General features: G+C 48.2%; 1 protein-coding gene across 5 annotated transcripts in view; it reads right to left on the reverse strand.

Annotated features, from left to right (window-relative positions):
* CTPS2 (CTP synthase 2) overlaps window positions 1-25,482 on the reverse strand; it is a 428,947-nt gene that overhangs the window by 113,453 nt on the left and 290,012 nt on the right. For all 5 annotated transcript variants that reach the window (XM_029603286.1, XM_029603284.1, XM_029603287.1 and 2 more), the window contains 2 exons: window positions 18,600-18,655; window positions 7,240-7,336 (listed from right to left, as the gene is read on the reverse strand). In XM_029603286.1, the coding sequence (XP_029459146.1) occupies window positions 7,240-7,336; window positions 18,600-18,655 (153 nt within the window). The remainder of the gene's footprint in view (window positions 1-7,239; window positions 7,337-18,599; window positions 18,656-25,482) is intronic.

The following is a 25,482-nucleotide window of genomic DNA, read 5'->3' on the forward strand; positions in this document are numbered from 1 at the left end:
AAAGAAACTCCCGCATCCGTAATCCTCAAGAAAGGCTCCCTGCAGGATAACGCCTGAAGCTCCGACACCTGGTGCGCTGAGGAAATAGCCACGAGAAAAACCACCTTTAATGTAAGATCTTTGAGTGTCGCCTTCTTCAAAGGTTCAAAAGGCACAGAGTTTTGAGAACCAAATTTAGATTCCATGATGGACAAAGATTCCTCACCGGAGGACAGAAATGTTTTGCCCCTCAGAGAAAACATACCACATCCAGATGTGCGGCTAAGGCTACCCCACAAATCTTACCATGGAAGCAACCGAGGGTCGATACCTGCACCCTTAGAGAGCTGCATGATACGCCTTTAGCCAGATTGGCCTGCAAGAAGGACAAGATTTCAGACACCAACGCTCGAGTAGGGTCTACCTTGTGTTCCACACACCAAGACTCAAAAACTCTCCACACTCTGGCATATATTTCAATGCATATCCAGCATAACTACCATATGAATATCCATTTAAATATCCATATAAATCCATATGAATATCCATATAAATATCCATTATGCATATCCAGCATAATGGATTTCAATGCATATCCAGCATAGCTCTCTGCTTCAACGGCAGGGGAGAAAGTCTGATACTTCACTTTCAATGCATATTCAGCATAGCTCTCTGCTTCAACGGCAGGGAGAATGAAGAAAAGTGGATCTATATACAGACCACAACCAACAAGGACTGAATTACATACAGGCCTATCCAGTACCGAGCGGTAGGAAGAGCTGCGTTAGTGCCTGCGGCACCCGCGGTTACCGCCCGCACAGTGCAGCTCACCTACCGCTCGATCCTGAACTCTAATTACATGCAAATGTAAGCCGCGGCTAATAAGTGCCCGTGAAGCGTTAGGCCCGCGCAACCCATTTTACTGGATAGAGCGCCTATACAGTATCCTGGGTGCACGGGCCTAAGGCTTCACGCCACGCTGGTATCTGTCATTTCAAATGTCATTTGAAATGACAGATACCAGGAAGTTGCTTCGCCGCTGTCAGTGTCTGTTCTCCCCTCCTCCCGGAGCAGGGCGCGAAAACCAGCCTTGCTCCGGGAGGAGGGTAGAATAGACACTGACATTGGCGAAGCAAAAAAAATAAAACGAAAAAAGCCCCGGCCGCGATCATGGGTGCCGGTCTCCGTGGCAGCCCCAGTCCTCTCCCCTGCTCCCGAAGCCCAAAAAAAAAAAAAAAAAAAAGCGAGAAAAACGTTGCAGCCCCCCTCTGATGTCTGGACTGGGGCTGCCACGGAGACTGCAACGGCGAAGAAAAAAAAAACCCAAAGCAATTTTGGGTTTTTTTTTTTCTAAAGCGACAATTTTGGTTTTTTTCCAAAAGCGACTTACTTTTGGGATCTGTCAAGATCCCAAAAGTAAGTCTCTTTTGGACGCCAGCAAAACTTACTATTCTGAAGCCATCATCAGGAACACATTGCGATCGTAGCTCCTCCTGACGAAGATGGCCGCCTGCACGGGGGGAAGCTACAATTGGCCGCTGAAGACGTGACGTCACGACGTTTGGCCACGTCTTGAGCGGCCAATTGTAGCTTCCCCCCGTGCAGGCGGCCATCTTTGTCTTCGTCGGGAGGAGCTACGATTGCAATGTCTTCCTGCTGATGGCTTCAGAATAGTAAGTTTTGCAGGCGTCCAAAAGCGACTTACTTTTGGGATCTTGACAGATCCCAAAAGTAAGTCGCTTTTGGAAAAAAAACAAAATTGTCGCTTTTGAAAAAAAAACCCAAAAGCAATTTTGGTTTTTTTTTTGCTTTGCCGCTGTGTCCCTCCTTCTCCCGGAGCAAGGCTGCTTTTCGCGCCCTGCTCCGAGAGGAGGGGGGACACAGCGGCGAAGCGAAAAAAAACCAAAATTGCTTTTGGTTTTTTTTTGCTTCGCCGTTTTTTTTGCTTTGCCATTGCAGTCTCCGTGGCAGCCCCAGTCCGGACATCGGAGGGGGGCTGCAACGTTTTTTTCGCTTTTTTTTTTTTTTTTTTTTTGGGCTTCGGGAGCAGGGGAGAGGACTGGGGCTGCCACGGAGACCGGCACCCATGATCGCGGCAGGGGCAGGTGAGCGGGGGCTGGGGGAAAGCTTTCCACCTACCCTTACCCATGCCTCTACCGCCTGGGTCAGGGTAGGCGGTAAGTTTGCAGGTTAAACGCGCGACAAAACGGCGCGGAAAGATAGTGATAGTTGGGGCGCGGGTTACGGGATGCTAGGGAATAGCTAATTCGCTCGTTTGCATGCAATATCGAGCTAATTCGCTCGTTTGCATGCAATATACATGCCGCGGGCGGAAGGGGTTGCCCGGGGAATTTAGGACGCGGTAGGAATAGGTTAAAGGGGATTTGGGATCGCAGGAAGGGCTAACGCGGCCGAAAACGGAGTAAAAGCGGCTTAGGAGCAGGGTAAACGCGGCCGCACTTTACAGGATAGACCTGCTAGTCTGGGTAAACAAATAAGCATGGGTGTAGCTTGCTTATTGCGGCGGTTACTACCCCTAACTAATTAAGCTAGATATTTCACTTAGATGCAGTTCCAACACTGCTCTCTACATTAATGGCGGGGGTCGAAGGGAAATAGAACCAAAAGGTTACTAAGAGCCAAGAGTAACAGATAAGTATGAGAAAAAACAAGTGCGAAACTTGCTGGGCAGAGTGGATGGGCCATTTGGTCTTCTTCTGCCGTCATTTCTATGTTTCTATAAGCCAGGGAAGTAGAGGTTTTCCTTGACTGCAAAAGGGTAGCCACCACTGCTTCTAAATAGCCTTTGCTCCTTAGCCGTTGCCTCTCAAAAGCCATACCGCTAGACAAAAGCGATCTGCATTTTCCAAACAAACGGGTCCCTGACATAAAAGATTTGGGAGGTCCCAAAAATGCAGGGGTTCATCCAAGGATAGGTTGACTAGGTCCGCAAACCATGGACGTCTCGGCCATTCCGGAGCAACCAAGATCACCTCTGTTGGGTGAGCTTCTATGCGCCGCAGTACCTTTCTGATCAGAGGCCAAGGTGGAAACGTATACAGCAGGATGTCCTTTGGCCAGGCGAGAACCAAGGCATCCACTCCTTCTGTCCCTGGCTCCCGGCGTCGACTGAAGAAGCAAGAGAGCTTCCTCAGAGAGCTTCCACTCCCTGGGATCGAGCCGGTTGCGACTGAGAAAATCTGTTTGAACATTGTTGACCCCAGCAATGTGAGAAGCTGCAATGCTGACAAGATGTTGCTCCGCCCAGGCTATCAACAGCTGTGCTTCGATCGCCACCAGCTGGCTTTTGGTTCTTCCTTGGCGATTGATATAAGCCACTGCAGTCGCATTGTCGGACAGAACTCTGACCGACTTCCCCTGCAAAAGCAGTAGAAAGGCCTGAAACGCCAATCTCACCACTCTGGTCTCCAAACAATTGATCGACCACCAGGATTCCTCCACTGACCATTGTCCCTGCACAGATCTCTCCTGACAAACCGCTCCCCAACTAGTGAGACTTACATCTGTGGTAACCACTGTCCAGGTGGGAACTTCTAAGGCTACCGTGCGGCGCATATTGTCTGAAAGGAGCCACCAATCAAGACTGGAATGTGCAGAGTGAGGAAGAGGAAAGTGAAATTGCTTGGACACCGGGTTCCAATGGGAAAGCAACACTGAATGAAGAGGTCTCATATGAGCAAAGGCCCACGGGACTAGCTCCAAGTTAGAAGCCATCGAGCCAAGGACTTGCAAATAATTCCAGACCCTGGGAGGATGCTTGCACAACTGCTTGAACTTGTCCCTGCTACTTGATGATTCGCTCCTCTGTGAGGAAAACTCTTCCCAGTCGCGTATCGAATAGGGCCCCCAGAAACTCCAAGGACTGGGAGGGAACTAGATGACTCTTGACTAGGTTGACCACCCAACCTAGCGAACGTAACAGCTGAAGAACTCTGTGCACCGCTGAGCGGCAGAGACACTCCGACTTCGCTCGAATAAGCCAATCGTCCAGGTATGGATGAACAAAGAATCCCTCCTTCCGGAGTTGTGCTGCCACTACAATCATCATTTTGCTAAACGTCTTGGGAGCTGTGGCAATTCTGAACAGCAGAGCGCAGAACTGGAAGTGTTCTCCCAGAACAAAAAACCTCAGGAACTTTTGATGGTCGACTCAGATCCCGATGTGTAAATATGCTTCAGTCAGATCCAGGGATGCTAGGAATTCTCCTTTGTGCACGGAAGCCACAACCGCCCTTAGGGTCTCCATGCAAAACCTCGGGACCCTTAAGTCCAGAATGGGCCGGAACCTTCCTTCTTTTTTTGGCACCACAAAGTAGATGGAATAACGGCCCCTCCTTTGTTCCTCCGGAGGAACAGGGACGATGGCTCCGAGATTGCGGAGGCGATGTAAAGTGTCCCGCACCGCTTGACACTTTTCTGAGTAAGCGCATGGGGCAACTAGAAAGCGATGTTGAAGGCAATGAACAAAATCTAGTACGTAACCGTGTCTTATCACGTTGAGAATCCACTGGTCTGAAGTCAACTTGGTCCATTCCTTGTAGAACAGAGAGAGTCTGCCGCCTACAACCGGAACAGAGGAATGGACCGGCCTCGCCTCATTGCGAGGACTTAACTCCTCCCGCCAGCTGGGGGGTTCCAGTTCTACCGAAATGACGCCCCCCGATGAAACTCTCCCCCAAGGATTGAATCATATCTTCTAAGTCCTTTCCAAACAAGAGCTTGCCTTTAAAAGGTAGCGAACCCAGCTGAGCTTTAGAAGAGACATCCACAGACCAGTTCCTCAACTAGGGTAGCCTACGAGCCAACACAGCTGAGACCATGGACCTAGCTGAGGTTCTCAGGAGATCATATAGGGCATCCGCACTGTAAGCAATCTCAGCCTCAAGTCGCCCCGCTTAAAGTGCTACCTTGTCCGAAAGAGACATGTTCTCTTGCAACTGTTGTACCCAGCGCAAACCAGCCGGCAAAGAAAAACTGCTGCACATAGCCGCACGCACACCCGCCCAGTGCTGAAACCTCAAATATTTTCTTAAGCTGAAGTTATAGCTTATGATCCTGAAGATCTTTAAGAGCCGTCGTGACCGTCACTGGGATGGTGGTCTTTTTGGTGTCCGCAGAGACCGCCGCATCCACCTTAGGGACTCTGAGGAGATCCAGAGCCTCCTCGGGCAAAAGGTAGATCTTATCCATTGCCTTACTGACTTTCAATCCCAAGTCAGGGGTGTCCCATTCCCAAAACAACAAGTCAGTGATTGAAAGATGAAAAGGAAAAGACGTGGCCAGACCACAAAGCCCCATCATAACCGGATCAATAGAGCCCATCCGGGAATCCTCCTGAGGAATGTCAATGCCCAGTTCTTTCAGAACCGTGGGAATAAGGGGGCCTAGATCGTTCTTTCAAAAGAGACAGACTACCTTGGGGTCATCACCTTCCACGACATAGGACCCATGGCTAGACATTTGCTCCTGGTCGCCATCCTGGTCTGCCCCCGGCAGAGGTTGAGACTTCGGCTCTTGCTCCTCCGGCTCAGAAGCCTCGGAGGATGAATCCCCACCCCCTGCGGGACGACGCAGTCTGAAGAGGGTGCTTCACCCTCGACCCCTCAACCCCCATCGGAGGTCTAGGACTCTTAGGAGCTGGTGAATTGTGGTCCAATAAGAAGCTCCCTGCATTATGTTTAGCTGCTTTTCTGGCCTTAAAGACCTTATGCAGGAGCATAATAAAATCCGAGGAGTAGGAGTCAGAAGCCCCCCCCCCCCCCCGGGGCTCTCTTCTGCCGTGCCTGCCAACTCCTCTATCGGCCCGCCCCCCCCCCAGGAGCTGCCTGCTGCGGGGATAATGGAGGAGGAGAAATCCCCCTCCCCCGCCGTGGCCTGTGCCGCCGCATGAATAGAATTCAAAATGGCGTCCGTTCCTGCACTCAGCGGGAACGGATCTGCCATAGGAAGCCGCGGCCTTGCCTGTTTCCCCGACTGCTTACGGGCCCTAGAAATACTGTCCCTGGCAGCCCCAGACGTGCCCTCCCCCCAGGGAGGCAGGACGCACACAAACCTTCGCACGAGACCCCACACGATCGACAGGCTGCACCACGCAGCATCGCAGGAACCCAGTACCCCAACAAGGATAGGGAGAATCAGCTGAACCCTGTCAAAACGCGTTGGGAGGAGTGAAGAGTCCGGCACGAAAGTATAATTAAAAATCTAATTTTTTTTTTTAAATACAACCTGACCGGCAAACCCCATGCGGGTCCTGGTCTTCCCAGGGTGAGTGAACCGGGGTTCCCGGTATCACCCCTAGCGCTGTGCACAGCTGGCAATAGGGTCCTCAACCCGCAGCTCCAGCGGCCTCAACTACCAGAGGGGATGGTCCCCTCAGGGCCTGCCAACCCCCTGGGAGGCTGAAAGGATTTCTTGTTTTTTTTTTTTTTTCTTAAAGGGAAACTAATTCCTAAGTATAATTAAAAAATTCCCTCTATTCTTCACTTTTTTTTTTTTTTTTAATTACTGTCTACAACTGTAGGAATTTGCACCTCCACCATCTATTGGCGACAGAGAAATACCGATGGACTATAGGTGGCACCTCAGGGTATAGGGCAGAGTCAGTCAAAACTTCTTTGTCTCCATCTGCTGGAGGGGAGGCAAAACCTAGGAGTCTGGACTGATCCGGGTACGTACAGGGAACACCCATGTGTGAGGACTACCATCCTGCTTGTCCTCGGAGAAAAAAAGTCTCTCCTCTTTCTTTTGGCTTACATACAGACATTTGCGGGTTTGCGGGCTGGGGTGTGAAGTTCAGGCATGTGGGGGAAGGGTGGATTTGGTGAGTAGGAAGGGGTCTTGTTTCGCCGCTACCATTTTTACTTGATCATGAAAGGGGTGGGGGGGGGGGGCGCACACTACACTTTTCTTTGTGTTGGCCTCGGGAGAGGGGAGCCCATTCCGTTGCTAGTTTTTATTGTGTTGGCATCGGGGGGGGCTCTGCCAGTATAGGGTGCTAGTGTTTTATTTTTTTTTATCAATATTCATTAAGCTGGTGAGTGGCATAGTTATCCTGCTAAGTTTATCCTGGTCATTTTAGCTGAGAATCTGAAGTGGGAGTCTTGAACCATAGCTAACATTGCCAGAATAACTGTGCCGTTGGCTAGCTTACTGAATATTGACCTGTGTCTGTGGAGACAAAAAAAAAGCTTAATAAATCAGGCCCTTAGCGACATACAGACAGGGAAGAGAACCACTTGCCTTCCAGTTCAATAACCTCCATTCTCTTGCCCTCGGCATCTTGACCGACAAACTTCATTCCTCCTTCTTCAAACTGGCACGTCAGCTCTGGGTTCACCTAGGGAAAAAAATCACAGTAAAAATGCAATTTAGGATCAACAAAGGACACAGGTTTCACTGCAATTTATAACAATTTTTAAAAATTTGTTTTTGAAATTTGGGAGAAAAATGAAGGGGAAATGCAAAATGCCATTTTAGTGAAGAAAAGTCCATGTAACGTGAAGTGGCACGCATTGTTACTGATCAGTTTTCATGGTTTAGTGTGAAGCAGACAGATGATATGTTTGAACCATGGTCAGAGGTACTGTGGCCAGTCGAAGGGAAGCATCATCTCATTAAATGAACAAACAAACAAAAATTGCACAGAAAATTTAAAAAATGCTACACCAATTCTTTCCAAAATTTCCATGCAATTACTGCCGTGTGAAAAAAAATAAAGCGGTCTGAGGAGGAATGGAGAAGAAAAAGGGGGTGTGCGGATTACTGCACCCTACAATTACGCTCTTCAGGTGCAGCGTGAAGCCAAGTGATGTCAAACGCCTGAAGCTTGTAATTGTAGAGCAAACATCCTTGCCTGTAGTGCCGTGCTGTTACTTCAAAACAGATCAATTAGGTGCAGAACTGTTTTCTTATACCCTCTGCATGCCCGGGCTCTGACAGCTGGGCTTTTAAAAGCACCACGCCGGAGCTAACTGCTGTTAAGTTGTCATGGCTCGATGTAGCCATGGTGCAAAATTCCTGTCCAACAATTATGAATCTATTATTAACAGCCAGCCAAGTCATGCTACATCAATTTAAAATTTTTCTAAATTCCCAAGTTATAATTCAGCGGTTTCAGTGCACACGGATTTTCTGTTCCACTGTTCGATGGCAGCTCCCCCCCCCCCCGGTCTTCAAGAGGTTAATTTCTGGAGCATTCTATCTGCTTTAAAACTACCCACCCTCCTTGCAGATAAAGGTCTGTGACGTTTAGCTGCAGTGAGAAGAAGACGCGCTCCCGGGAGTGTGTTGAGGGCGAAGGAGAAGTACATGTGCAGAGGGCGTTTTTCAAACACTTTTCAAGCCAAATTCCAGCCACGGTAAATACAAACAGATGTGCAAGTACTCGCACACACTTTGTACAGGCGCACATTTACTCTGAAACCTGCTACAAAGCCCGCAGGTGAAAACCACGTGCAGCCAAGGAGTTTGAAAGCTGCCTCTTGAACTCTTCCCAGCAATGCAGACTGGCTTCCAACCCACTTTTGGAATTTTGTTTTTTGGAACTTTGCCTAAAGTTTTAGAGGAATTTAGAGGATGTGGAACAGTTACAGTAGGTTTCAAAACACTTGCTACTGCAGAATATACCTCACCAGGAGTGCAAAGGGAGAAAGACACAGGGTAATTATCAGAGGAAGAAGTGAGACACGCCACGTAAATGACTTTGCAAACATAAAAGCAAATGAACATGACAGTCAAGGTAATTGTAGAGCTCATGCAATGCAGCACAGCAACTTTCATCTGGAACGGCTGGGACAGAGGCCATTCCAGATAATGGGATTTTTCAGATAAAACTATTTCAGATAATGGGCATTTTCCTGGATCGTATAAAGTCAACCGATTTTTAAATAAGAGAAGTGACCTTTTGATTGGGGGGGGGGGGGGAGGCGGGGAAGGGTGCTTGGGGTTTGCACAGGAGGTGAGCCTCTTTCAACAAAAACAGAGGCTCTGGAATGAGGGGGTCATGGGCTAAGGGTGAAAGGAGGTAGAGTGAGGAATAATCTAAGGAAATATTTCTTTACAGAGAGGTTGGTGGAGACGGGCATAGTACCGGAATTCAAGACACTTGAACACTACCACCCAATGAATCTATAAAGTTTAAGCTAGAAAAAAAAGATTTCTTATTTTTAGAATCAGTTCCTTATCAGGTTCCAAAGCAAAGCGTCACCAACGGGGTTTGTCTGGATTATCCCTTCATCCTGAGATGGTTCCAAAAATGGGGGTCAGATCTAAACAGTCCAGCACGATCTGTCCTTCAGTCGCTATAACTCAAGTATTAACAGAGCCCTTAGCTGTCGGCAGACAGCAAGCTGTAACCAGAGGTGGCATCATTTCTTCCGAAAAGCCCAAGGGCTTTTCACAGGAACCTCTTACACATTTCCCAAAGAGAGACATTAGAATTTGGGAGAAATACATCACATGCAGGCTATTTCTCCAGCTGGTATTTCCCACCCTTTTAATTTTTATTTCCAGGACAATGCTGGCATTAGTAAGAGCACAGTCTTGAGGCTTTAGAGAGCCAAGCTGATCTTCCAAAGATCCACATGTTTTTAACAAGATCCTTATTTCTTTGGTCCAGCCACCTGTCATAAAAAAGAAACCCAAAACAATTATAGATCTTCGATGCACCCAAAGACATTTCCAAACTAGTGACAGCCTTCCCTATAACTTTTAGGGTGAAACCTTGGGTGTAGGTAGCACACTAGGACATACCTTCTGCTAGGTTCACCCTGCTGAAAAATCCCAGCTAGCTCAGTTCCAATGGGACTCTGTATTTTACTGAAGACCAATTAAGTCGCCACTAAACTGACAACAGTCTCGATAGTGAGCAGCACTCTCCTTCCAAGCCATTCCCAACATTGGCTTAGTTAGATGTTCCAGGCTCTGAAAAGTCTCTTTCACTGCCCAAAAGCTCCCCACTAAAAAAAATGAAGCTATCGCCCCTTCTAAAGAGTCGGAAGGAGGAAGGGCCAAGAAGGGGGTGAGACCTTATGCTTCAGGGCTTAAGAGTAACTTCTATGTCCAGGCAGTGCTCCTCAGCTGATAGGCCTTTAACTACACCGCCAAAAGGCACCCTGGCTTCTCCAGACTGCCACTCCACAAAGGAGTCCACCTTTCTTCCCTACTCAGAAAAAAAAATGTAGACTACAGCAACCAGGACACTGGGAATTCTCAGGTTAGCAAGCATCAAGAGGTGCTGTCATCTTGGATCCCCAAATAATAGAAGTTTTTTCTAGATAATATATTACAGTCCAAGCACCATGGATAATGAGAGTTTCTGATTCATAGATCTTCAGGTAAGCGGTGCTGATGATCTTTTAAAAAGCTGTCACAACTTGCCAAGACTTCAGGCTCCTCCGTGGCTTCTGGAACTCTGCTCCATAAAGAACAAAAAAGGATCTTTAGACTAAACTTCTTGACACCATTGGGTTTGAACATGGAATTGGAAATCTCAGCTTTTTAACTTATCAAAAATGATATTTTGGATAAACCACAGCATATAAAATCATAAACGGGTAAGTTTTCAAATGCTTCGCCAATATCTATGCAAGTAAAAAAATTAAGTTACCTGGGTAGATTGGCAGAATCTACAAAAGTACATTTTCAGCTGCATTAAAGAGGCGTTTTGGAAGGTGTATCAGATGCATGGTTGGAAACTACATATGTACATTTCATTTTCAAAAACGTATGCACGTAGCCATGCTAGCTTGACAGCATGTTGAATTTCCCATGGCACCCTCCTGTGGTTGTGGTTTAGGTCTGATTGGCATCTCCCCTCCTCTCACGGCATCTGCGTTTGGCAAGGAGTTTTGTTTCAATGAAAGTCTGAAGGCTTGCAGACACTGATTTGGATTCCCTTTTGTCCCTAGGATCACTCTGATATGCTGAAAGGAAGCATTAAGTGCCGACATGCAGGCCTGTGTCAGGTATTGGCAGGTGGCAGTCTTTAAACTTGCTCTCAGTTGTACGGAGCATTTAATTCCTGAATGCATTTCACTTCACACTTCACTTGTATAATTTTAAAACTAGGATCTATGACTGCAAAAATATGGGTTAAGTAATTCCCAAACGTGTATACGAATATTCTTATTGCATCAATAAGATTGTTTTGCTGGCAGGTTTTGGGTCTTTTTCCCATGATTTAGACATTTGTATGACGCCTGTTGTGTAGATGTGTGATGCCGTACACCTGCCAGTTTAATGCCTACATGGATTTCTAAAGGAGGTCACCCAGTGGAAGCTGATTTCCCTAGATTTATAACAGTAGGATGTGGAAAGAAACAAAGATTAATATTTCTAATCTTTGTTGATGACAGAAAATTAAAGTGGTAAATACAATGAGTCACACTAATACCACACAAGCCTCATTACATGAGAAAAATGGATCACTGGATATTCAGGACTGCAGTATGTTGAGCCACAGTAATTGTCAAGGAAAATATGCACAAGTTCACTAAATGCCTGAAGAAACAAAGAAAATTATCTGAGGTAATTTCTTTAATATGCATAGTTTATGGCTGTAAGTCTGTGCATATACAGACAAACATTTGAATGAGAGATGTGATAGAAATAAGTAAATAAATTTACCGCTGTGCAAGGCCCTGGTTGGGTCACATATGCAAGATATACAGTTTTGTGTAAGTTATATCAAAAGAGGTGTCTGAGAACTATGCAGACAACAAAGAATGCTCAACAAGTTCGTCCATGGCCTGAAGAATTTAACCAGTGACGAGATAATGCTTTTGCTAATGCTGTTTGCTGTATTTTAAGAAAACATTATAAAAGAGAAGACTGAATTTGAAACAAGTCACTCTGCACAATTATACCTTATTGGAGGTCTTTTTCAGGAGTCTTGCAGAGGGCTGCAGTGCTGCCCACTGAAGAAGCATGTACTCCCCATGGCCTAAACGGCCCACTGGTCCGATGTGATTTTGACCCATTTCTCGAAAAACAAGGAGAGGCGGCCGCCTAGGGAGGGGACCGAGGAATGAGTCAGCTGAACTTCATTGTGTAGCAGGCTTAGGGGTGGAGCGCACGGGCTGGCCCTTGCGAAAGGGCCGCCGCCCACAAAAAGGCTGCGATCAAGGCTGAGACCGGGAAGAATAACCCCTCAAGGAGCCGCCCCGTCCGCGTGGGGTATATCGTCTCTGACCCCGGACGCGAGGACGAGAGGGTGTGAAGGAACAGGATGGTTTAGGACGGTCATCTGGAAGCTTTCCCCTAAAGAATCCATAAGCTTCTCAAGGTCCTCACCAAAGAGCAGCTTACCTTTGAAAGGCAATGTGCCTAACTGGGCTTTGGAGGATGGGTCGGCCGACCAATTGCGTAGCCAAAGGAGTCGTCTGGCGGACACTGCCGAAGCCATCACCTTCGCCTGAACGCAGATTAGATCGTAGAGCGCATCTGCCCCATAAGCGACGACAGCTTCCAGGCGCTCAGCCTGCTCCGCCTCTGCCGATGGGAGGTCTTCGGTGCCGAGTAACTGCTGAACCCACCTGAGGCCTGCCCGCAGCATGAGACTGCTGCAGAAAGTCGCCCGGACTCCTAGAGTCAGGACTTCGAAGATATGTTTCATGTGAGCCTCGAGCTTGCGGTCCTGCCCGTCCTTCAGTGCCGTCAATCCCTCCACCAGGATTGTGGTATGCTTGGTGACTGCCGAGACGGAGGAGTCCACGGAGAGATTTTTTAAAGATTTCCAAGCATTCCTCCGGAAGGGGGTAGAGCTTGTCCATGGCACGCCCCACCCGGAGTGCCGCCTTGGGAGCTTCCCATTCCCGCAGGAGCAACAGCTTGTGCATGGGATGAAAAGGAAAAGCGCTTGCCGAAGCCCTGAGTCCTGCCAGGACCGGGTCCATGTCCTTAGGCAAGGAGGTCATAAGGATATCCGCGGGGGGCCCCTCCAACCCCAATTCCTGGAGGACAAAGGGGATGAGGGGCTCCAACTCCTCCCTGCGGAACATACGAAGGACTCTGGGATCATCCCCCTCCAGGGGAAGGGTACCCTCTGTATCCGGGATAGCGGCGGGATCCGGGAGTACCGCATCCACTGGGGGGTCAGGGAGGGGGGGCACCCGCGGGACCCCCCGCACCAGAAGCGACCCCTGGGACTCCGCAGCCGAGCCAGCCGTCAACGGCGAGGAGCGAGGAATTTTTGCCGGGGGGGGGGTCAAGGGGGGGACCTTCCTCCTCCTGCAGGCTAGCTAAATAGGATTTGTGCAGAAGGAGGGCAAATTCTGTGGAAAAACGGGCCCTGGATTTCCGGGGTGGGCGAGGGGGGGTCGGGGAAGACATCCTGGGGGCCGCAGGGCTCAAATCGGGGAGTGTCTTTGAAAAAATCGGCCCCCCAGCCCCAGGCAACTCTGAAAATGGAGCCGCTGAATAATCCAAGATGGCTGCTGTTCCCGGGCTTTGCCGACCCAGGAACGGCCTGGCCATGCTTTGGGGACTTGATCCCCGATCTAAATTTGCCTGCCCTGCCAAGGAGGGGCCTTCCCCACCCGGCAGACAGGCTGAGCAGACGCCCCCTCGCGAAAATCGCGAGGAGGACTTACCACATGAGGCAGGCTGCCTGGCGCGGCATTGGAGCCGAACTGAGAAAAAAAGCTGAAGATAAAAAACTTTGATTGGCAGCCTGAAGGCCCGGAGTGAAGCAGGGAGGAAACCTGCTGACTCCTGCCTGTCTGGCTGCCGGTTCGATCCCCCTGAAGAGCTGAATAAAAAGAAGCTCTACTGCTGTAAGAAAAAGGGTAAGGTTGGAACTTTAAACACTTTTTTTTTTTTTTAACTGAGCACAGCAGTGGGGTTCTAAGCCCCTCAGGCAGCCAGAGGAGGGGGAGACAAGACCACCAGCCTCGGTTCCCACACCTGGTAGCGCCCACGGACTCAGGTTATGCTCCGCACAAGGGGCAAAGCCCCCCTGAGTCCGGCAAGAGCCAGGATACGGCTAGCGTCTCCTGCACAGAAAAAAGACAAAGCACTGATTTAAAAAGTTCTTTTTTTTTTTTTTTTTTTTTTAGAAGAAGCCAAACAGAAAATTAAGTAGTACTTGCTTGATCCACGAAAGAGAAAAAGAGACCGCTAACTAGCCTAAATCAGGAGACCGAAGGGTGAGCTGATATACCTGCTGGAGACAGACAAATACTGAAGGGCTACAGGATAGGCTCTGTCTTCATATAGGATATCCTTTCAGTTTTAGTCTGTCTCCACCTGCTGGAAAGGAGGCTCAACCTACAGTCTGGACTGATCCGGGTACGTACAGGGAACATTTCTTTAAAAATATTTCTGTTTGGTATTTACTGTGGAAGGGCCAGGAGCAGGACCACATAAAACAAACACAAATATATTTGGGCTGGATGGGATACCTCTGAGGGTATTGAGAGAACTTAGACAAGTACTGGCAGCTCCACTGGCTGACCTTATCAATGCTTCTATAGAGCTTGAAGTAGTTCCGAAGGTTTGGAGAGGAAAAGATGTGGTTCCCATTTATAAAAATAGAAGTAAGGAGGAGGCGGGGAACTACAGTTGGTTAATCAGACTTCTGTAGTGAGAAAACTAATGAAATCGCTGCTAAAACAGACAATAGTGCAGTTTCTGGAATCCAACGGCTTGCAAGATCCGAGGCAAATCTATCTCTTGCATATTCATTATGGATATGCTGAAAACCTGGCCTGTTTGTGGCACTCGAGGACTGGATTTCGCCATCACTGGTCTAAGGTCTGGCGCCTAAGATTTAATGCTAAAAAATAAAGTGTTATGCATTTAAGATGCAAAATCCAAAGGGAGGGGTACAGAATTAGAACTGAAATTCTTCTAAGCACAAAAGAAGAGCAGGATCTGGGGGTGAATGAATCTAATGATAAAGTGATAGCAAAAGCCAGAAAGATGCTTGGCTGCATAGGAAGAGGAATGATTTGCTAAAAAAGGGAGGTGATACTGCGCCTGTATTAGGTCCCTGGTGAGACCTTACTTGGAATACTGTGTACAGTTCTGGAGATCGCACTTTAAAAAGGATATAAACAGGATGGAGTCGGTCCAGAGGGTGCCTACTAAAATGGCCAGTGGTCTTTTTTTTAATGCATATGAGACAGACTTAAAGATCTAAACATGTATACCCTAGAGGAAAGGTGAAACAGGGGAGATATGATAGAGACATTCAAATATCTCCAAGGTTTCAATGCATGGGAAGCAAATCTCTTTCAACAGAAAGGAGGCTCTAGAATGAGGGGGTCACAGGATGAGGGTGAAAGGGGGTAGACTCAGGAGTAATCTCAGGAAATATTTCTTTAGAGAGGTGGTGGAGACAAAAACAGTGTGTGAATTCAAGAAAGAATGGGACCATTCACAGAGGACCATTAAAGGAGTGATGGGAATTGTAAAACTAAATTAGTTGGGCCGATAGGCAGATTAGATAAGCCATGTAGTCTTTTGGGGCAGTCAAGCTTCTATGTTTCTATAACGTAATATGTCCTATGTTTCTATGTAAGTGTTGGCAAATATAGTTCATAAATCTTACAGATATTTTGAAAACAAGGCCTGGTTGTGGATTCTGGGAGGGGCAATATCCATCTGCATTGCTGCTCGGCTAATTAGTCAGATAAACTTATCCAGCTAACTTAGACTGTATATTCAGTGATTATCCTAAAGTTAGTTGGATAAGTTTATCTGCCTAACTTGAGGATAGATGTATGGTCGACCAAATTTAGCCAAATAAGTTATCAGGCTAACTCTGAATATATGAGTTAGGCAGATAATTTATCCCACTAAATTGGCTCCTCCCTGAAATATCCTTGCCTCATCTGTCACTTAGACAGTTAATTATATATAGGCCGATACAGTACAGTGCGCTCCAGTGAAGCGCACTGTTAGCCTGCGTTTGGCCGCACATTTTCGACGCGCTATTTTTTTTTTTTCAATTTATAATTTTATTAAATTTTCAAGGTAATAACAGCATACAGACAACAGAGAAGATGATGCTTATGCAATTAGTCAAGTACAAAAACTGCGACCAAGAGGAACAATGAACAGCCATTAACATCGACGCGCTATTTTTACCCCTTATACAACCCCCGCAAACTAATAGCGCCCGCAACATGCAAATGCATGTTGCGGGCGCTATTAGTTATTCCCGCACGATACAGAAAGTAAAATGTGCAGCCAAGTCGCACATTTTGCTTTCAGAAATTAATGCCTGCCCAAAGGCTGGCGTTAATTTCGGCCGGCACCAGAAAGTGTACCGAAAAGCAGTAAAAACTGCCTTTCTGAACACCATCTAACTTAATAATATAGCGATATTAAGTCAGAGGCTCCAAAAGTAAAAAAAAAAAAAAAAAAAGTAAAAATTTAAAAAAATCTGCCCGCAGCCTGCGGGTCGGAAGACAGACGCTCAATTTTGCCGGCGTCCGTTTTCCGAACCCGTAGCTGTCAGCGGGTTCGAGAACCGACGCCTATAAAATTGTGCGTCGGCTGTCAAACCCGCTGACAGCCGCCGCTTCTGTCAAAAAGGAGGCGCTAGGGACGCGCTAGTGTCCCTAGCGCCTCCTTTTACCGCGGGCCCTCATTTGCATGTTGTTCCCTCCTGAATCGCGCGCACAGGACAGTGGTCTGTGCGCGCGTTGGGAGAGCGGGCGCTCGCCGGCTCTCCCGCAACTTTTACTGAATCGGCCTGATAGCTGGATAACTAGTGATCCAGCTAATTGGGGCCCTCCTGGCCCAGGTTACCACACCTAGAGGAAGTATTAATCAATTAGAAGGTTGTGTTCAATGAACCTACACAACCATGTAACAATGTTACTTCAAGCAAGCACCAGCTGGCATGCCGAATCATGAAGCAGCTGGGGGAAAGCACCAAGTAAGTCACACACGTCTGCCATGCATAAACAAGAATAAGAGGAGCTTAACGCTTTCACTTTTTTTTTTTTTAATTCCTACAGAAAACAACAAAGCAAAGCAATAACATGAAAAAATAATGTTTTTATTACTAGGGGGCTTCGCTCATCAAACCCCCAGTGTGGGCTCTGCGCTCTGGATTCCGTGTTCATGGTTGGGTGGATAATGCAAGGATTGGCTGTGCAGGGCAAGGAAAGGCGGGGAGAGAGCAATAGATTTCTTTGCCCTGCCACTTCCTTTTTCTTCCCTCCCCCACCCTTGACTCAGAATGTGTGGATGTTAAGGGAATTACCCCCCCCCCAAAAAAAGAGAGAGAGATAATTGCATGGCAACTTCAAAATGCCAGTTTTATGACTCCATGAGCTGGATGTGTACATTTTTCACTGTCCTGTCTTGTCTGTGGGGGTGGGGGTCAGTGAGGAAGGCGTGGGGGAAGGGTGAGGGCCAGAAGGCTTACAAGGGTATGTGAATGTGGGGGGGAGGTATAGGTGGTGGTGGTGTGAACTCTCCCTCTCATATGTTCCACTTTTCCCCTCCCCCTATTCTCCCTCCACCCCCTATTTACCTGAGGGGATGCATGGCCGGGGTATGAGTGGGTGGTGGCTATGGATTGTGAGTTTGGAGTAGGGAGGTGTGTGACTGGGATGGAGTGAGACGTGTGAGATGGTTTGGGTGGAGAAGAACATGCACCGCCCTCACCCCCCACTCCCTCCTCTGTGTGTTGTGTGTCTACTTCATGGTATATAGAGGTGTGTCTCTGTGTGTGTGTACAGGTAAGGAGTACGGGAGACTGAGTGTGTAACAGACAGCAAGAGTCGGTGGTGTGAGGGTGTACATATGTGAGTAACGGAGGAATTGGTGTATGTGGAGGTAGGAGGGGATGTGTGTGGAGAAAAGGGAGGAAGTGGGGAGTGGGTGGTATGTGTGGAGGATAGGAGAGTGGGGGTGAGTGTGTTGGGGACCTGTGTACTCTATTCCCTCTTGTCCTCCCTCTTCCACTGTTCCCCCCTCTTCCACTATTCCCCCTCCCCCTCACTCTACTCTCCCCCTACCCTCCCCTATCTACTCTGTCTCTGCATTCCCCTCTTACTCTCCTCCCTGTCCTAATCCCCTCTCACCCTGGGCTAAAACGTCATCTTCCTGCAGCTGGTGGGCCTGGGAAACTCCACCAGCCCTTCTGCTGTGTATTCCAATGCTCTTCTCTCCCTCCCGTGCGCTGATGGGGCATAGGAACCCGCAACCAACCTTTCTCCTGCTAGCGCCACTGTTTCACTTTCTCTTGTGCTGGGGGGGATGCTCGAAACCCCAGTTCTGCTTCTGTTTTTTTTTTTTTTTTGCTTTCTTATGCTGGTGGGGCCCGGAGAATCCCACCAGCCCTTCCATTGCTAGCACTGCCACCGCACTCACTGACCCTGCAATGCAGATGTTGGCACTCCTCCCTTGCAGCCTGCAGCCCCTCCTACTGCTCCCGGTGAGGATATTACCTCGGGGCATGTACAGACCCAATGCAAATCTCACCCCAGAGCTCTTAATACTGTTAGAATATATAATACAGAGATATTCGCAAGTAAATGTGGCTTTTTCCAGACATGCTGCAAAAAAGGCCTTTAAGGAGACTGAGAGTATTCCTCAAACCATACTGTCTATCAATGTCATAAAATGTTAAAAAGCCTCACCTCATACCGATGCCTGTGTCTTTCCTCTACAAAAGGAGCATCACCATAAAGTTTCCCTAAAGAAAGAGGGGGAAAAAAAAACAGACAAGCTCAATGTGGACAAAATATGCAGGAGTGCGGTATAGTTGCGGAAACCAAAAGAAATGTGTGTAAAACATCCGAAGGCTGGTCGCATGACTGGGCCCGACTGGCACATGCTGATACACACGTTTAGGCTTCGATGGCCTCACTCAGGACTCCGAGTAACTTCAGCATAGCCACGTACAACAAGCCAATACAAATGTATTAGTCTTAATAGTGCCGTGTATGTCCTTCCCCTGCCTTATCTGAGGCACAGTCTCAATTGGGCGCTTCCCTTTTGTATGGTCCCTTGCATGTGTTCTTCTTTTCATGACGACTTCTCTGCTCCCACAGTCTTATGTCCCTCCTTCTCCCTTAGACAGAGAAATACAGGATAGAATATGGCAGCAGATGAGGCCCCAACCCCACAGTGCCACAGATCCCAGCTGACCTCTGACTCAGCAAATGTTGCTTACCTGTAACAGGTATTCTCACAGGACAGCAGGATGTTAGTCCTCACATATGGGTGACATCACAGTATGGAGCCCAATCATGGAACACTTTTGCCAAAGTTTCTAGAACTTTGACTGGCACCTACTGGGCATGTCCAGCATGGCACTAACCCTGCAGCCAGCAGGGGTCCCCCTTCAGTCTTGTTTAAAAAGCTACAGGAAGTGCCGAAAAATAAAATAAGAAACGTAACGAACCCAACACCACGGGGTGGCGGGCGGGTTTCGAGAGGACTAGCATCCTACTGTCCTGCGAGAACACCTGTTACAGGTAAGCAACATTTGCTTTCTCACAGGACAAGCAGGATGGTAGTCCTCACATATGGGTGAGTACTGAGCTGAGGATATCCGAGAATGCACCAAATGTACCCAGGTGTGCAAAGGCACTAGGACTGGGGTGGAATTTGGCGGAGGGCATCCTGAACCGTACCGGGCAGGCGGAAGGGTGTTGGTACGTCAAGTTGTAAATAGGTTGTGCAAGACAGACTGGCCGAAGATGGAATCTTGTCTTCCGGCTTTGTCTAAGTAATAATGGGCTGTAAAGGTATGGAGGGAACTCCAGGTGGCAGCCCTGGAAATGTCAGGAAGCGGCACCGAGCATTGGTGTGCTACTGAAGTCGCCATGGCCCTCACAGAGTGTGCTTTAACATGGTCTTGAAGTGGAATGCCCACTTGCTGATAGAAAAAGGATATGCAGTCTGCTAACCAGGTGGATAGAGTCTGCTTACCCACAGGCTGCCCCAATTTGATGGAGTGGAAAGAGACAAACAATTGAGTGCTCTTCCTGTGGGCAGCTGTACGGTCTAGGTAGAACGCTAGAGCCAGTTTACAGTCAAGGGTATGCAGAGCCTGTTCTCCTGAATTGGAATGGGGCCTGGGAAAAAAGGTAGGTAGTATAATGGATTGATTGAGATGAAACTCCGATACTACCTTAGGTAAGAACTTAGGGTGAGTGCGGAGTACTGGCCGGACCTGCAGAAGTTTAGTGTAAGGCGGATAGGTGACTAGTGCCTGTAACTCACTAACTCTGCGAGCCGAAGTGATTGCCAAAAGGAAAATCACTTTCCATGTGAGATAGCGAAGATCACAGGATTGGAGAGGCTCGAATGGTAGTTTCATGAGCCGACCCAAAACCAGGCTGAGGTCCCAAAAAGGGGCCAGAGGATGCAGCAGAGGCTTGAGGTGAAGCAAGCCCTTCAGAAAACGTGTTACAAGGGGCTGTATTGAAATAGGAATGTCCCTGATACCTTTATGGAAGGTGGTTACCGCACTGACATGCATTCTGATGGAGGAAGTTTTTAGACCGGATTCTGACAAGTGCCAGAGATAATCTAGAAACTTCGTGGTAGGACAGGTAAAGGGGTCAAGAGATTGAGAAGAGCACCATGACTTAAACCTGTTCCATTTGTAAAGCTAGGATTTTCTCGTGGAAGACTTCCGTGAAGCAATCAGGACACGGGAAACAGGTTCCAAAAGATTAAGTAGCTGAAGAATTAACCTTTCAACATCCAGGCTGTCAGGGACAAGGCTTGAAGATTGGGGTGGCGTAGGCACCCGTCATTTTGAGTGATCAGAAGTGGGTCCTTTCCCAAGGGAATGTGCCTGCGAATGGAGAGATCCTGAAGTATTGGAAACCACATTTGGCGTGGATAATGAGGTGCTATCAGAATCATGGCTCCCTTGTCCTGACGTAACTTCACGAGAGTCTTTGAGAGAAGTGGAAGTGGAGGGAATGCATATATGAGACTGGTCGCCCATGAGAGGGATAACGCATCTCATGGTTGATAGTGTTGGCTGCGAGTGAGAGAGCAAAAGTTCTCTACTTTGCGGTTTTGAAGTGACGCAAAGAGATCTATATGAGGGTAACCCCATTGTTGGAAGATCGAGTCCGCCACTGAGGGGTTGAGAGACTACTCTTGCACCTGAAAGGTGCGACTCAGCTTGTCTGCCAACACATTGTCCACTTGCAGCAAGTAAGTGGCCCTGAGGTACATCGAGTGGGAGAGGGCCTCCGCCCATATCTGTGCAGCTTCCTGACACAGAAGGTAGGAGCCCGTCCCTCCCTGTTTGTTGATGTACCACATGGCCACCTGGTTGTCCGTCTGAATCAGGATGACTTGATTGGACAGGCGATCCTGAAATACCCTGAGAGCATATCTGATTGCTCGAAGCTCCAGGACATTGATTTGGTATTTGGCTTCCTCTGGAGACCAAGATCCTTGTGTCTGCAGTTCGGCCACATGGGCTCCCCAGCTGAGGTTGGAAGCATTGTGGTGAGAATTATTTGAGGATCTGGAGCCTGGAAGGGCAAGCCTTGGAGGAGATTGATCTGATTTTTCCACCAGGCTAGAGACTGACTGAGTGAGTCGGTGACATGGACAATGGTCGACAGGGGCTGAATGGATTGAGTCCATTGTGACCTTAGAGTCCACTGCATGACTCTCATGGCCAAGCGGGCCATTGGGGTAACCTGAACTGAGGACGCCATGTGTCCCAGCAGGATGAGGAAGTGGCGTGCAGTCATGCGGTGCTGAGACTGCAGCTGATGTGCGACAGAGACGAGAGTGAGAGCTCGCTGACGACGCAGAAAAGCTTTTGCCTGCAAGGTGTCCAAGTCTGCCCCTATGAATGATAAAGTTTGAGATGGAACTAAAAAGGATTTGTCGTAGTTGACGAGAAATCCTAGCGAAATCAGAGTGTGTAAGGTAAGATGTAAGGACGACAGAGCAGTTTGCTGAATGGGAGCCCTGATCAACCAATCGTCTAGATAGGGGTAGACGTGAACACCTTGAGTCCTGAGGAAGGCTGCAACTACTACGAGGCATTTTGTAAAGACTTGTAGTGCAGATGCCAGGCTGAATGGAAGCACTCGGTACTGATAGTGCTTGGGGCCTACCAGAAATCTCAGGAATCTGCGATGAGATGGAGTTATCGCAATATGTGAGTATGCGTCCTGGAGGTCTAGAGAGCAGAGCCAGTCTCCTCTTTGCAAAAGAGGAAGAAGAGAACCCAAGGTTACCATTTTGAACTTTTCTCGATGGAAGTTCTTGTTGAGGGCACGGAGGTCCAGAATCGGCATCGATGGCTGAGGCATCGGTAGGACCCCCGATGGAGGGATGCGGAACGGTGTTTCTCCTCCCAATGACAAAGTAAGCGGAGAAGGCACCGGAGCCATCGGTGACCCGGGATCCATCGGTGGAAAAGCGGCAATAAGTGCTTCCATCTTTGAGAGTAGCAGTGCCAACGCTGCTGGAATCGGGTCGGTGGTCGGTTCCACGATCGGCACCGGTGTCGGTGCCGGAGGAACTTGGAGTCGATGCATCGCCTTATCGATGGCCTCCTGAACCATCCGGTCCAGTTCTTCACGGAGACCTGGAGCAATCAGCCCCGGCTCCGGAAGGGAATAAGGAGGCAGAGGCATAGCTGGAGGGACCACCGTTAAAGGCGGAGTCGCGGCTCCCGAAACCCGTCCGGGTGAGGGTTGCCTCGGTGATCCGGTCACAGAAAAGTTTGGTGCCTTTTGTGGACGGGGTTTTTTCGACGGTGGCTCAGACGATGGCGAGGTCGATGATTTCACTCCCTTGATGGTCTGAGACTTCCGATGTCGATGGCAATGTTTCTCTCTACGATCCCCTCGGTCCTGAGGGGGAGTAGAGGTAGTTGAAGGCTGAGAAGTCATCGACGCCGGACAGTCACCGGCCAGTGGTCCATGCTGGCGCAAAGTGGAAGGTGCCGGTTCAGATGACGTCGATGCAATGGATGGCGTCGGGGTTTGAGCACGGAAGAGAAGTTCCATCTTCTCCATTCTGGCCTTGCCACCCTTTGGTGTTATTAGGGCACATTTGGTGCAGGTAAGGACATCATGCTCACAACCAAGACACATGACACAGACCTTATGAAGGTCTGTTATGGACATTTATTTAAATTATTTATTTAAATTAATTTATATACCGGAGGTTCCTGTATAATATACATATCACCCCGGTTCACAAAGAACAGTAACTATCGCTACAAATAGCGGTTTACATAGAACAGAATAAAAGAAGTTTTACATTGAACAAAAACAAAGTAATAAGTTTTACATTGAAGTCAGCATGTGTAAATTTCTGATTAACAAAGGAAGAAAAAAATAGATCTGAATAACTCGTTGTGGGCTTGAAAAGACTTTTCTTCGTGTTCTTGGCTCTAGGGGAAAGCTTGTTTGAAAAGCCAAGTCTTAAGTTTCCCTTTAAATGTAGAGTGGCATGGTTCTAAACGAAGGTCTGGAGGGAGCGAGTTCCAAAGTGAAGGGCCTGCTGTGGATAATGCACGTTTCCTCAGAACGGATTTCATAGGTTGTGTGATTAGTCTGTTCTGATAGGCGCTTCTGGTTGGTTTCACAGATGTGTGTAATTGAATTTGGAATGTTAGGTTGAGAGGTGCGATGTTGTGTAAGGCCTTATGTATCATCATTAAAGACTTGAACTGGATCCTGTATTTAATTGGAAGCCAGTGGAGATGGTGGAGAATTGGGGTGATATGATCTCTCTTTTTGGCATTTGATAGAATTCTTGCAGAGGCGTTCAGGACCATCTGAAGTGGTTTGATGGTACATGCTGGAAGGCCTAGGAGGAGAGAGTTACAATAATCCAGCTTTGGGAGTATGATGGCTTGTAAAACCATGCGGAAGTCTCTGTATAGGAGGAGACATGGTGCGGCTACAATCTGGGCACCTACGCAACCCTGCCGCCATGGCCTTGAAACATTTGAGCCGCGGTACGGTCGATGGCCAGTAGGCTGCGAGGGCCAAACTCGACGGAAATCGACCGAAAACGGGTAAAAAACTTACGGGAGTACCATGGCTTGAAAAAGTTGAAGGAGGGACCCCCGTGGTGTAAGAAAGTTTTTAGTAATTCCGTGAGGAAAATTCCTGGCAGGAATCTCTGCAGAGCTCCTTAACAGTGTGGCTAATGCTGAGCGGAAAAAAGAAGACTGAAGGGGGACCCCTGCTAGCTGCAGGGTTATTGCCATGCTGAGCATGCCCAGTAGGTGCCAGTCAAAGTTCTAGAAACTTTGACAAAAGTGTTCCGTGATTGGGCTCCATCCTGTGATGTCACCCATATGTGAGGACTACCATCCTGCTTGTCCTGTGAGAATCCCTTAACCACTTCAAGGAACCAAGGGTCCTCTGCGCCTGTCCCAGGCCCTCTTGAATTCCTTTACACTTTATTGCTGCCGCCACCTTCCCTGTAAATCAGTTCTATGCATCCCTACCCTTTTGACCTTAGAAAGTTCCCTCCTCTCCCCTGTAAAAGTCATCACTCCTTACGTGCCCCTAGTTGTCCACCCTTTTTATCTTGTCTTTCTTCATCTTTCTTTCAGCCTTTCGTGTTCTTTCTCCCTTCCCCTCTGTCCACTTTGTTCACCTCCTCTCCTTCTCAAGTGCCCTCATCAAGGCTCTGCCACCACCCCATCTATTCCTCCTTTCCCCCTCTTTTTTCTGTACCTTTTCTTACATATTTGCCACTTCCTCTCACCTCCCTTCACTTAGGCTTGCCGCTCAACTTTTTTTTTTTTACCAAAGGTGGTAAGTGTGAGATTTGGATTGAAGGACAATTCTTACGTGTGAAAGGGATGCGGTATGTGTGCTTCTGAATATAAAATGCTTTACTTTTAAACTGTTTGCTGTAACTACCATGCCAGAGCTGCAGGCAGAAACAAAGACAAGTAACCCCAATTTTCTCAAAAGGCTGGGCAGCCACTTAAGGCTTCATTTCTTTTCTCTTTGCTGACATGAACACGCAACTCATTCCAGGCATGTGCAGCCTCGGCCAGCAGGGAAGGTACACAATCAAAAAGGGATTATAATACGAAGAAACCTTAAAATGAGGTGGACGGAACAGGGGATGGCCTTAGAGGCAGTATAAATCCCACTCACATGAAACTGCTGATATACAGGACATCTCTCTGGCTTTCAGACACACAGCTGGTTGTCCCTGTGTGTTAATATTTGTGCCTCCTAGAACTTCTGATAAACTGTGTCCCAAGTTATTAAAACATGCGTGCACAAATATTCCAGGGTGAGGAGGGAGGCATGTGTAGCATCCAAGGTCTAGCACAGAGGTCGGTAAACTTTTTTTTTTTTTTAAACAGGGCCACATTATGGCTCTCGTCTGCACCAGGGGTCGGGGGACCTTGGAGCTCCATAAAAGGGGAAGGGTCCACTTGCGTCTCACTCAAGAGGGGGGGGGGGGTTTAGGCAGCTCCTCAAGGGGAGAGGGAAGCTCATCAAATAGAGGTTGGCCCCATAGTGCTACTATCTCTCTCTCTCCCTC

The sequence above is a fragment of the Rhinatrema bivittatum genome, chromosome 5 (genome assembly GCF_901001135.1).
Source record: "Rhinatrema bivittatum chromosome 5, aRhiBiv1.1, whole genome shotgun sequence".
NCBI classification, from domain to species: Eukaryota; Metazoa; Chordata; class Amphibia; order Gymnophiona; family Rhinatrematidae; genus Rhinatrema; species Rhinatrema bivittatum.